The 13,989-nt window shown below is 48.9% G+C and overlaps 1 protein-coding gene across 1 annotated transcript; it reads left to right on the top strand.

Moving 5' to 3' along the window:
• Positions 1 to 9,071: 9,071 nt before the first annotated feature.
• LHFPL7 (LHFPL tetraspan subfamily member 7) lies at positions 9,072 to 12,498 on the top strand (the record flags this gene model as incomplete). The annotated part of the gene is given in 6 exon segments (XM_079717991.1): positions 9,072 to 9,128; positions 9,130 to 9,276; positions 10,069 to 10,095; positions 10,099 to 10,207; positions 12,236 to 12,348; positions 12,352 to 12,498. Coding segments are annotated over 6 exon segments (600 nt in total).
• Positions 12,499 to 13,989: the final 1,491 nt, after the last annotated feature.

Genomic DNA, 13,989 nt, shown 5'->3' with positions numbered 1-13,989 from the left:
GGGCAGGCTTCAGTAGTTGTGGCACGTGGGCTCAGTAGTTGTGGCTTGCGGGCTCTAGAGCGCAGGCTCAGTAGTAGTGGCACACAGACTTAGTTGCTCTGCGGTATGTGGGATCTTCCCGGACCAGGGATCGAACCCGTGTCCCTTGCATTGGCAGGCGGACTCGTAACCACTGTGCCACCAGGGAAGTCCCAACGTCTTACATCTTAGAATAATCTCCTGTATCTGGATGTCTTGAGAACAGCCATCAGTAGGACCCAACTGAGTGGCTTTTAAATACGACTACCACTCCCAGGGCGGAGTCTTTGCGGTGGGGGACAGAGAATGGTTGGATTGAAAGTTAAAATGCCTCAAAATCAGGACTTTAAGCAGGACTTTTGCATTACATGTATATTGTATGAGCAAAGGCAAATCACTGTTTATCGTCTGCTGCCCTCTCTAGAACTTCTGGAGGCAGGGGCTTTTATCTCTTTAGTTCACTCCTTATTCTTAGTGCCTAGAGCAGAGCTTGGTAAGTAGTAAGTGCTCAATAAATACTGTGCTTAATAAATATTGGGTTAAATGCATGAATGACCAACAGCTGATAGGGTACCCTCTGCTATCTCTCCTCCCTAACCTTATCAGAACTTCCTGTCTCTCCCAGGCACATCTCAATGAACCAGAACGTGTGGGCTGAGGATTCTGTTGAACTGGATGTCTCTCAGCTCTCCATCCAGCTTAGTCCTCCATCTTGGCCTCTCCTCTCTATCCCAGAACTTAAGTGGGGGGAGGGAGAAGACAGTCCTTTTTCTGCCACCTGTCACAAACCCCAAACCCAGATGTGTCCCCAGCCCTAGCCAGACCACCCCTAACTCTACACCCCAAGAAATGCCCAGTGTCAGTTCTTCTACCCACATCAAGCTTTGAGGGGAAATCCCAGATGTGCCAAACTACAACTCCCAGAGCCCTCCTGGCCCCAGAAGGGGCGGGACTTCCGGGCTCAGCCCCACCTTAGCTGATTCTCTCTGCGTTCCTGTGTCTTCCCTCCCAGGTGAGAGGCTGCCAGCCAGCACACACCCAGAGATTACACCCTGACCAAAGAGGTGTCAGGTTGTACATTGTTTTCAGAGCCAATACCCCACCCACCACTCCCAGCCCTGGCTTTTCTCTTCCTGAGGAGAGAGGACAGTGCCACCCAGGGACTTTCCCAGAACCCCTTCTCTGCCATTGTTTGCCCCCTCCTCCAGAAAGTTTGTCCTGAACTGGCAGCTCTGTTCTCAGACTCTCTGGCAGCTCTGTCCAATAGAACTTTCTGCAATGACAGAGATGTTCTATATCTGCACTGTCCAACATCAGCCGCAGATGACTACTGAGCACTTGAAATTTGGCCATTGTGTCCGAGGAGCTGAATTTTTTATTTCATTTAAATTAACTTAAGTAACCACACGTGGCTACAGCTACTGTATTGAACAGGACAGCGCTAGAACTCACACACTCCTTGGCAAAGACCATATTCACACATTTTCATTGATGTATATTTATTCATTTTGTTTCTCCTGTAATTTACCTGCTCCTTGAAGGGGAGAGCCAGTACGTTCTTTGAAATGTTTTCTCTCAACACCAGGCCTTTGCCCATGCCATGGCCTCTGTCTGGAATACTTTGCCCTCCATCATCTGTAACAACTATGTGTCCTTCAGATCTTAGTTTTAAAGTCAATTCCTCCAAGAAGCCATCCCTGACGACCATCCCTGACCCCCATGCCGAAGCTTCTGAGTCTTCTAGCCCCAACTAGACACTGATGACACTGTAGTGTAATTGCCCAATTACTTCTCTGTCTCACTTTCTAGACTGTGAGCTCCTTGGGAGCAGAGACTAGCATAATACCTGAATCAGAGCTGACCCCCAATAAATATTCATGGAGTTCAACGCTGAATAAATGTTTTCACATGATACAATCCAATGCCTCATTCACAGTAGTGATACTAATGAAAGCTGTAATTTATTGAGCTGTCTCATTAAACGCCACAACAATCCTATAAGAGATGCTATATTATCTCCTTTTCACAGGTAAGTGATCTGAAGCTCAGAGAGGTTAAGTAAATCATTCAAGGTCACACAGCCTGGGTTCCCTATAAAACAGAGCCTGAGGCAAGATTTATAAGCTAATGCCTTATTAGGGATGAAATCCCAGCTTAACAAGAGTGAAGGAAAAGGGACTGTGAGACTGAGAAGGAGGGAGAGCAAATACAAGACGTGTCTTACTAAGTTGGCCACAGCTTTCCAAGAAAATACGGCCGGGAGTTCCACCGCTCAGGGCATCTCTGGAGAAGCCACGTGAAACATACAGGGATGAAGGGCAAGAATTTCGTCTGCTGGCCCGTCCCCTTTCCTGTCTGCCATTAGTGACCATTGGGCCCAACTGCTCCTCATGTCTGAGCTGTGTTACCTACACCTCCAGGCAGCCATGAGGGAAGCCAGTTCTACACCCAGAGCTTCACCTGAGTCTAGAAGAGGAGGCAGCAGAACCCTATTCCCAACCCCCAGCCAAGGATCCAGTCAGGTCGGACTGGACCACAGCTGGGGTCGTTGGGAGACCAAGCCACGACTCAGGCCTCATCACCGCAGGCTGAGCTGGCCAAGTGGCTGCAGCAACTGACCCAGGCCACCTGCAGGGGCAGGTGAGCGGAGGCTGATGGCATCCAGTGCCGCTGGGTGGCCAGGAAGGACACAGCTAAGCACACCTGAGAAGGTGCATCCATCAAGCCTGAGAGATATCACACTGGGATTCAGATCCAGTTCAGACTAACTCCAAAGCCCTTCCACAAATACTGATTGAAAGAAGAAAAAGAAAAAGAATAAATACATGACTGAATGAGTGGGAAAAAAAAACCCTGGCAATCATCTCTTCAAAACCCTGGTGTATTCCAGAGGCTCTCATTTTACAGTGGAAAGACTGAGGCCCAGTAAAGCAGAGATCCCCTGACCAAGGCCACACTGAGTGTGGGTGGCAGAGCTGGGACTTGAGCCTCGGTCTCAGGCATCACTGAACCTTCCTGCTTCTGACAGCACCAACTGATGTGTCTCATTTGTCATGTCAGCATTTATAGCAACAGAGTGACGCCTCTTGTTCTCACCTTCCCAGCATCCACGGCCCATCCTCTGCTGACAGCACCTTGGTTTTCCTCCTAGAAACCAACCCATCCCCCACCTTTAGTCCATGTAGTTCTAGTGCGGTGAGCCTCATGACATGCTTACTCTAATTCCCATTCTCCAACCCTCAATCCCTAATCCTTGAGCCCAGATCCTAGGTCTGGCCAATCAGAGCATCCCATTTCCCTGGCCACAATGATGGGACCCAAGCTTGTCCAGTGAGCATTAATCACAGCAATTGCGGCAATTATGTGCAAAGAGGAGCTTTCTTTTCTCTGGGGCTGCTAATCCTGGAGGCACCAGAAGCCAACACTGTTAGAATCTGCCTGAGAGCGAACCCAACTCAGCAGAAAATGGAGCTGAGAGATGGAGAGAGAAAGAGAGATCCATTGCTTGTTCACCTGGAGCCAGCTGTGCCTGAAGCTGTCCCACAGAATTTTCAGTTATGTAAGCCAATGCATTTCTCGTTTCTAGTTGAGCCAGTTGGAGCTGCACTTCCATCACTTACCGCAAAGACAAGACAAGCGCCTATGCTGTGCCAAGTTTTTTTGTTTTAAATTAATTAATTAATTAATTTTTTGCGGTACGCGGGCCTCTCACTGTTGTGGCCTCTCCCGTTGCGGAGCACAGGCTCCGGACGTGCAGGCTCAGCGGCTGTGGCTCACAGGCCCAGCCGCTCTGCGGCATGTGGGATCTTCCCGGACTGGGGCACGAACCCATGTCCCCTGCATCGGCAGGCGGACTCTCAACCACTGCGCCACCAGGGAAGCCCCTGTGCCAAGTTTTATGCTGAATGTGGGGGACAAAGATTTTTCAGATCCAGTGCTTACTCTCCGCAAGTTTACAGCCTGCAGGGTAGATATCCAGATCCCAGAGAAATATCCCTCAACTAGAATTACCAAGGCAGAAAGGTAGAGAGCACAGTGGCAAGAATTTCAACACCTGGTGTTTAATCGTAGATCGGTTAATCCCTATTCATGCCTTCTCCTACCCAGGAAACCCCATACCCTCACCCCATCCTGATTTGGGGCTGGCTTTTCCCTCTTTGCCCAACCCACCCAGCAGCCCAGTGAAAGCCTGTCGATTTAAGGAACTGGGAAGGAAAATACACACACACACACACACACGCGCGCACACACACACCCCTCAGGCCAGCTTATCACACACTTGGGCTTTGTTCAGCAGCCTGAATGTTTCCTTCAAACGGAAGGACACCTGTTATGAGGTCGCAGACGTATGTTCAAAGCTGGAGCCTGAGAAGAAGTGGCCACGTTGGAGGGTCTTGACCTGAAGTGTGGTGAGTCTGGAGGGAAGAGGGATGTGAGGTCAGGATGGGGAGAGAGGAAAGTATTGTCCAGGAGCCCTAATGGGCTTTAAGGGTCCATGAGCCCCTGAAATTACAATACTGTGTGTGTGTGTGTGTGTGTGTGTGTGTGTACAAGTAAGTCTGCATGAAGAATGCATCCATGCTTTTAAATCTTATTTTCAAAGGAATTCATCACTTCCAAAAGTTAAGTCCCACTGGTCTAGGATATGGCCATTCTTCTTCAGGTGGGTGTTTTAGTCCACTCAGGCTGCTATAACAAAGTGCCACAGACTAAGTGGCTTATAACCAACAGAAATTTATTTCTCTCAGTTCTGGAGGCTAGGAATTCCAAGATCAGGTAGATTTAGTGTCTAGTGAGAGCACGCTTCCTGGTATATAGATGGCTGTCTTCTTGCTACGTCTTCACATGGCAGAAGGGGCAAGGGTGCTCCCTGGGGTCTCTTTATAAGGGCACGAATGCCATTCATAAGTCCACCCTCATGACCTCATCACTTCCCAAATGCCCATCTCTCAATACCATCACCACTGGGGTTAGAATTTCAACATGTGATTTTGGGGGGCACACAAACACTTAGTCCACTGCAATGGGGAAACAGAGCCATTACATTACATCATAATTTGACCAGCTCACACAGCCAACTTGTAATGGAGCTGGAAAAGCACCAGAAGTCGGGCTGAGCTGGCTGTGCAGCTAGGAAAATGAGACAAGGGATGCGGGTCAAAGTCCTCCCCTAAACCCGACTTGCCCATCTTCAGATCTCAGCCTGGATGTCACCTGGCACCCAGGCTGGATCAGGTGCCCCTCCTCTGTGCCTGCCCCAAAATCGCCCTGGGCTTTCTCTTGGTGTGACGCTGTGTCTGTTTGCATCTGTTGATCAATGGGTTGGCGAAATACACATCTCAGACTTCATTTAGGCTACACCACACTCATATATCTCCACCTCTCCTAACAAACTGGACCCTCCTGCAGCTTCCCTATCTCAAGTAAGGGCAGCTCCTCCATTCCAGGTGCCAAGGTCAAAAGCCCTGGCAGCATCCTTGCCTCCTCTTGGTCCCTCACACTCCAAGTCCAATCCATAAGCAAAGCCGGTTGGCCGAACCTACCTTTTTCCTTCCACAAAGATCCAGAATCCGCCCCCACCCTCCCTCTCTCTTCTCTCTCGGGTCCACTGATGTCTCTCACCTGACCGACTGAAGTTGCCTCTGGTTGCTTCTTCCTCGCCCTTCCTTCTGCCTCTCCTCCATGCAGAAGCCAGAGTGATCTTTTTAAAACACTGGGACAGGTGACGTCACATCTCAGCTCGAGACCACCCACAGACTCCCCGTCTCACTCAGAAAGTAAAAGCCAAAGATCTGTCATTGCCTAGAAGGCCCACCACTCTCCCCCTTTCCTCATTCCTTCCAGTTACCGGGTCCTCTTTGCTTCCGCCAACATGCCAAGTACACGCTTACCACAGGGCCTTTGCACCTGCTCCTCCCTCTGCCTGGAATTTCCTCCCCCGTAAATCCACATGGCTTCCTCCCTCAGCTCTTACTCAAAGGCCACCTTCTGGGCTTCCCTGGTGGTGCAGTAGTTGAGAGTCCGCCTGCCGATGCAGGGGACACGGGTTCGTGCCCCGGTCCGGGAGGATTGCACATGTCACGGAGCAGCTGGGCCCGTGAGCCATGGCTGCTGAGCCTGCATGTCCGGAGTCTGTGCTCCGCAACGGGAGAGGCCACAACAGTGAGAGAGGCCCGCATGCCACAAACAAAAAAAAAAAAGGTCACCTTCTCATGGGGCTTTCCTGACCATCCCCCAGTCACTCACCATCACCCTTCCCAGCTTCATTTTCCTCTGTGGCACTTATTTACATCAGGCATCTTATATATTATTTCCTTATTGTCTCTCTCTCCCACTAGAGTGTAAGCTCCATGAGGACAGTGGTTTTGTCAGTTTTCCTCACTACTAAACCCCCACCACCTAGAACAGTTCTCAGAACATAGTAGATACTCAATAAATATTTGTTGACTGGATGGATGGATGGATGATGGACCATATTCTTCCACCCTGTTTGTCTGCCTTGCCCATGAAACCCTAAGCTTCTTGAGGGCAGGCACTATGTTCTGTTCACCACTGTATCTGTGAAGGTCACCTAGGGCTGGGCACATAAAAGTTGAATGAATGAATGATCAATTCCTTCCAGTTCACAGATGAGGACATGGACACCAGGAGGAGGAAGGGACTTGGCTGTGGGGACATACCACGGCTCTAGCAGCCACCTCTAAATACCCAAATCCCAGTTCCCCTCCTGCCATGGCTGACTATGGCTACCCTGGCCATCCATGCTCACTGGCTGGAGCAGGTGGGAGGGTTGACCAAATTCTAACCCCGGCTAGCTCCTAAAAAACGCTGGGGTATTTGACTTTTAAACTAATTCCTTAATATCACTTTGGGTTTAGGTCCCAGAGTCAGGAGCCTGATTCCCTGAGTCTGAGTCCCTGGTCCACCACTCGTTTCCTGAGTCTTCGTTTTGTCATCTGTAAAATGGGAACTCAGATAACAGTACTACCCATCCTATCATAGAGGGGCCACAGTCTTGAATTGAATGAGGCACTGAAAGAGTTTAGAATGGGGCTTGATGAGTGCTCAGGAATTGTCAACTGCCATTAACAGTTAAGCACTGAGCTGGAGGAGAAAATATTCAAACCCTTTCATGTTTCCCTTAGGTGGATTCCAGGTAATTGAAGCCTGGCCGGATGTGGTTTCGGGTTATAATGCCTCATTTAAGTTTCTGGGCACCTGGACGGTTGGTGTGATTTTCCCAGGTGACACTGAGCACATTATCTGGAGAACAAAACTTCTTTCAAGGTCAGAAACGCCCGGAGAGGCACTGGGGCAGCCAGAGAGAGGCAAAATCACGGGCCTCAGTCAGCTCTGGGCTCCCCAGCTTCCTGGCTGGAATTACACCCCTCGGGATCCTGCCAGCCCCAAAGTTGAGGCTGATTTTGGCGTAGGACAAAAATCCATCCTCCCCTCCTCAAGGGGCTGTGTCTCATTTGCTGGCTAGATGCCATGAGGTTTTTCTAATCCTGGGAATAAAATGTCTGTGTCACCTTACCCTGACCTACCTTCCCAGGCTTAGCTCAGCCCCTCTCCCTGCAACACACCTGCATCTGACCCCCTAGAACCTTCACAACACCCCTACCCCCATTTCCAGAGAGACGAGGTGACCTCCTCAAGGTCATGTGGGGGAAACATGGTTTGTGTGCTTCTTTCTACCACATCATCCTGCTCAGTGATTGAACCCAACACGACATGCCCCCTGGGATTTAGAATCTGCTTTTACAGATGGAGAAACTGAGGCCCAGAGCAATGGGGCAACTTGCTCCAGGTCACACAGCTGGGAAGTGGTAGAGGGACTGGCTGGCCTCCAAGCCCAGGATTCTGGCTACGTTTAAAGTGCTGGCTGGGCTTAGAGTCCCCAAAGTGAAACCCAAGGTTGAAGTCCTGGAAAGTCTGTGTAGGTGCCCTTGGCTGGCTCAGCTGCTTTTGACCCTGGGTGCCCTTAGCCTGCCTCAGCCCTTCTGGGCCTCACTTCTGACCATCAATGACAATGTTGGCTATCAGCAAACCATCCTGCCTCAGCCTCCTCATCCAACCTCTATTATTATTTTGGTAAGACTGGACTTGAAATCAACTCTCTTTCTCCTTAAAATAGATTTTAACTTAAAATGGATAACCAGTATCATGCCAAAAAATAGAACAAAAACACCACAACAAATACAAGGAAAATCCAACTACATCCCCCAAATCTCACTAGACCCCATTGCTTGCTCAAGGCTCCCTGTCTTTTAAAAAGAGGAGATTGACAGATGCTTGAGAGATGATTAAGACACTTTAGCTCCAACAGAAATTTTCTCCTTGGTGTATAGAGAAGGATTGAAGGAGAATTGAAAACTAAATAACTCTTGGCATTTAAGGCTGGGTTCAAGTGCCACCTGACTATCCCTCAAGGGACATATGTGGCACCATGTGAAACAGCAATATATAAAACAATGCCATTTACATACATGAAAAATACACATATACTGAACAATATTGATTTTGCAAAAATACCTCCATACAAAAAGATACACATTAAATAATGGTCAGGGATTGAGAGGAGATAGCTGATGGGCAGGGTGGTTGCTAGAAACACAGCATCTGTGTGTGATTTCGGAAAAGGTGCTCCCTCTGGGTAGAAGCAGACCTTCTGGAAAGCGCAAGCCTTGATGGGCAGAGCGAATGAATGAAGGAATAAATGAATGAATTAATGAAACATGAGAGGGGGCTTGCATGGACCAGCGATGATCATTTCCCGAGGACCGGTTGTGCTCCAAGGTCTGTTTAAGCACTAACATTCATTCTAAAATTTGGAGTTTTGACTTCCAGAACTTGTTAGGGAAAAGACCCACCCTCACCCCAGTTATTAACACCTCCAAGTGCATCCCAGGCCGAAGGGAGGCTAATGACCTGTGATCTGAAGACAGGACCAGATCCCTGGCTGGCCGGGGAGGGGGGACACCTTTGCCAGCCCCTGTTTCTCTCCTTCCACTAATCTTGTCCCTTGACCTCTAGATCACTGACATTCCCTGATGGTGGGCAGCGTGTGGGCAACTCTGGGGCTTTCCCTAACCTGCATCTCAGCCCTCAGTCAGCCTCATCTCTCCTGCCTGGTTCCAGACCACCACTTTCTCCTGTGGTGTCCTCACCTGCTGCTCCTGGCCTCAGGGTAACAGCTGGAACCAGAGCTGTGGGACCTTCAGGTCCCTGGATGATATTCCTGACTTTGCCTGGAAGGTGAGGCATGGTCTCATCGATTCACTGGGACCTGGCGGTGGGGCACTCTTAAACCCATCGGAGCAAAAAAAAAAAAAAGCCAATTTCTGCCCACCTTCCTTCTAACCTCTGACTCGTTAGGTGCAGAGTGGGGTCTGGCTATCCGCATTTTAGCAAACACCCAGGATGATCCTGAAGGCAGCTGCCAGCGTGCAGTGCCTTTGTACAAATTAGGAAAAGGGTGCCCCTTCTTCAGGACACTATACTGCCATCTGCTGGAAAAGTACTGTAGTCAATATGCATTTCTGTGATGACTCCCAAACGCATCTCCTGGAGTTGTGCAGTGCACAACCTGTACACACCTACCTGGTCATCCTCTGTCTAAGCGCTGCTAGGTTTGAAAACCACAGCTAAGGTGTTGAAAGTCACTGCAAATTGCCAAATTCAACAATGGGCACAATGGGTTGGGACTCCCAGTTCAGCACCTCTAAGGAAGATTACACAGCCTTCAAAACCGATGATTACAAAGGTGCCTCTCTTGGTGACTCTGCTGTATAGCAGGTACTCAATAAAGGGAGGGTATGGTGGTTGTAGATCTAGATCTTAATTCTGACTCTACCTCTTAAGTAGCTGTGTGCTCTGAGGGAAATGACTCCAATTCCTTATACCTCTGTTTGTTTATATGTAAAACAGGGATAATAACAGCACTGACCTTGTGGGATTTTGAGGACTCAGTAGCTGATCAGTTAAGCAGAGAGAGCTGAGACTGCCCCCACCCCAGACAACACCCTCCCTCCTTTCTCTTCCTAGCAGGTCTCAGCTGTGATGCTCCTTGGAGGCTGACTCCTATTGGCCTTCAATGCAATTCTCTTCCTGTTCTGGGCCTTAGCCCCCAAAGGGCTGTGCCCAAGGAGGGGCAGTGGCCCAATGCCAGGGGTGCAGGCAACAGCAGGTAAATCTTCTATCACATATGTGTTCCAGACATGTTTGTGGAATGAATGAATGAATGGATGGATGGATGAATGAGCCTGTAAGCAGAGTCTTGCCTCCTAGTTGAATCTCAGAGATAAACCCTAGGATTGTAGACTATTCCAGGTCCTTTAACAAGCCAGAAATTGGAGGTAGGGAATGGTATCCTTAACATCACCCTCTCTTGCCCTTATCCAAACCCAGTCTTAATAATCTGTCCTCCTTTGTTTCTCTCCCATCCATCCACTTAGCATCATTTTTACCAGGACCATCATATACAGTTGGGCAGGTTGTACACTGCACAAGGGCATCCAGCTGAGGGTTGAGAGCTGCTGAAATCTAACCGTGCTCCAATTCCTAAGCTGTGAAACTGCAGGGCTGCGTCTGCCCAGCTGCATCTGCTTTTCTCTAATTCACACACCGGCTTGGGATGATCTAGCTCAGGTCTTAACTGAACCTTCATCCAATTAATTCTCCACCATCTCTCACCTGGTTTAGAGGTGACCACCTCACACGTATCCCTGCTGCCACCCTTGCCCCCTAGAATCTGTTTGCCACACTCTGGCCAAGTGGGTCCTGTTAAAGCTGAAATCAGACCATGCCACTCGGACTGGCTTATCCGCGCCAATGACTTCCTGTTACCGATGAGCCTCCACTGATGAAGCCCTCATTCGCTCACTGACCTCATCTCTTACCTGCTCCGCCAGGCTCAGCATGCTCCAGCCAAACTGGCTTGCTTTCTGTTGCTCATGAAACCCAAGCTTGTTCCCTCTGCCTGGAATTCTCTCTTCTCAGATCTTCACATCTTGCTCCTCCCACTTCATTAAGGGCTTTGCTCAAATATCACTGCCTCAGTGGGGGTCTTCCATGTCCTCAAGGTAAGGGAGCTTCCCTCTCCTTAGAGTCTCCTTCCTTTTACCTTGCTTTCCATTTTTCATAGCACTTATCTGCCTGCTTTATAATATCTTATCTGCCTGCTTGATTACTGTGCATCTTTCTCCACTAAAACATCAGCTCCATGAGGGCAAGAACATGTCTGCCTTGATATCACCAGCATCTAACACGGTACTTTGCACATAATAGTTGCTCATTAAATATTTGTTGAATCAATGGATGGAGATACAGTCCTTGTCCTCCAGTGTCTACTAGGGGTGGGGTGTATTAGGCAGTTATAACTCAGTGGATATTTGGCACAAGAGGATGAGCACAGGATGCAAAGAAAAACTCCAAGAGGTACCTGACCCAGTGTGTGGAAGGTGTTAAGGAAGGCTTCCTTGAGGAGGCATCACTGAGATGAATCTGGAAGGATGAGTGGGAGTTAACCAAATGTAGAAGGGTGTTTCAGGTAATGGGAACATCATGGGCAAAGGCATAGAGACAAGAGCAAGGCATGTGCAGGGAACTTCAAGTGGACGAGAGTGGCTGAAGGGTGGCTGCAGGTCACGTGACTCTCCTGCACGGGGAGTGCTTTCTAGGTGCAGAGGTGTCCGGCTCATTTTCTTAGTATCATTAGTACCTTTGACAGAGTGCCTAACAGTTTTGATGAATGAGTGCATGGATGGATGGATGGGTTGGTGAATGGATGAAGTAGGGTGGGTAAGTAGGTGGATGAGCTGATGGATGTATCAATAGACATATTACTGGAAGAATGGATGAATAGATAAGATGGATGGAAGGATGGGGAAAATGGGTAGATTGGAATATGGATAGATGGATGGATGGATGAATTGGTGGAAGGCAGGTGGCTAAGTGGGTGGTTGGTTGGATGGATGGATGGATGAGTGAATGGAGAGGTAGGTGTAGGAATGGAGAGAATGAGCGGATGGGTGAGTAGATGGACAGATGGGTGGAAGGCTAAGCTGAGTGATAGGTGGATAAAAGGATAGATGAGCCAATAAATAAGTGAGTGGATGGGTGGGGGGATAGGAGGGTGGATGAGTAAGTCCTGGGATGGAAAGGCAGCCCAGAGCCCCTTGACCGACACACTGGTTTTCCTTGCTGCTGTTTCTAGCCATCACCACCATTGTGGGCCTGCTGGTTTTCCCGATCAGCTTGGCCTCCCCATTTGCCAAGGAAGCCTGCTTAGCCTCCTCTGTGTACCACAGTGGTCAGTGCCAGCTGGGCTGAGGCTATGTGACTGCCATCTTCCACACAGTCCTGGCCAGCCTCCTGCCCATGTTCAGGTGGCTCCACGTGACCGAGGTCCAGCGGAGGACCATCCTCTTCTCCAGTGACACTGAGAGCATCATCCTCGTGCCAGAAATGAGCAAATAAAAATATCTCAGGAGGAGCCAAAAGAGCCCATGCAACAGTTGTATGAAATCACCACGCACCCAGCTTCAAATCCCACCTCTGCTGCTTCCTTGCTGTGTGACCTCAGACAAGACACTTCACTTCTCTGGGCCTCGGTGTATACTTCTGTAAGATGGGTGTGTGTGTGAAATAATGCTTACCTCATAGGGTTGTTATGAGAATTAACTTAAGATGCTGTGTATAAATAAAGGCCTTAGCACAATGTTAGGCACTAGTATTCAATAAACTTTAGCTATAATTATTATAATCCCTATTTCACAGGACTGTGGTGAGGATAAATCTATTCATGAAAAGTGCCTGGGGCAATTCTGAATCCGTGGTCACCACTCAAATACTACATCTTTTAATAAGTATGTGCATATTCTCTATGAGAGAATAAAATAAAAATATCCTTCCCTTTTTATAACTCCTCCTCTTGGAGAATTTGAAAATTTTTCATTTTCCCATCAAACATCTAGTGAGTGCCCCTTATAGATGAGAGTTGGTCCAGTGCTGGGGTGGGGATTGAGGGGGGTGTCAGGTGGTAAGGACCTATCTCACCCCTCCATGGATAATCCCACTGATGTGGAAACTTCACTGTTTTTTGGGGCACATGAGGCCCCTCACGATCCAGTCCAAACCTCTCTCTTCAGCTTCTTTCTTGTCATTCACCCAACCCTGCGCCTCTCCCTCCAGCCACACTGAATTCTGAGCCCACAGTAGGTCTCTTCACAGCTCCACCCCTTTGTACACGTTGCTCTCTCTGCCAGGGATGGAGTCAGTCTGTTGCCTTTGCTTATCAAGACCCATTGCCCTTCTTTGGGAAGAGCGCCCTAATCTTCCCTTGGGGAATGACCCTCAGCAACTCTCTGACCACCCCAGGCTTTAGGATGGACAAATGAGTCCTTCTGGCCAGTCAAGCCTAGTCAGAATGATTGGTTCAGAGATGGGCATGGGACCTGTATAAGCCAACATGGACAAGAGTTGAACCACCAGACAGACAAAGATGGAGCTCTAAAGACTTCACTTGAGTAGCTGGATGCAGCCATGCCTGCTCCGCTACCTGCAAGAGACATAGTCACAGGCAGCTCCAGGCTGGTACCCCTCTAGTTAGACTGCCCAGAAGAAAAAGTGAACTGCTCTCTTCCCAGGGAAGGAATCTGATTGGCCAGAACTGAGTCATGTGCCCACCTTGCGGGGAGGGGCATGTCAGCAATCTCAATAGACTATAACTATAGTTATAACGTAAGAGATACATTTCCCCAGAAGATGGGAGAAGTTGCTGGTCCTAGAATGGGGCAAGGATGCCAGGCAAGCAAAAACATTTGATACCAAACTCTCTCTTTAAGGGAAGCTTTACTATCTGCATTTCACAAAAGTGAAAACGGAAGCTCAGAGAGACAAAGTCACTTGCCCAAAGTCACACAGCTGATCAGTGGCAGAGCTGGGATTTGAATCCAGGTCTGTCAGACT

The sequence above is a fragment of the Hyperoodon ampullatus genome (assembly GCF_949752795.1).
Source record: "Hyperoodon ampullatus genome assembly, chromosome: 13".
Taxonomy (NCBI): Eukaryota; Metazoa; Chordata; class Mammalia; order Artiodactyla; family Ziphiidae; genus Hyperoodon; species Hyperoodon ampullatus.
This window is presented reverse-complemented; position numbering and strand designations above follow the sequence as displayed.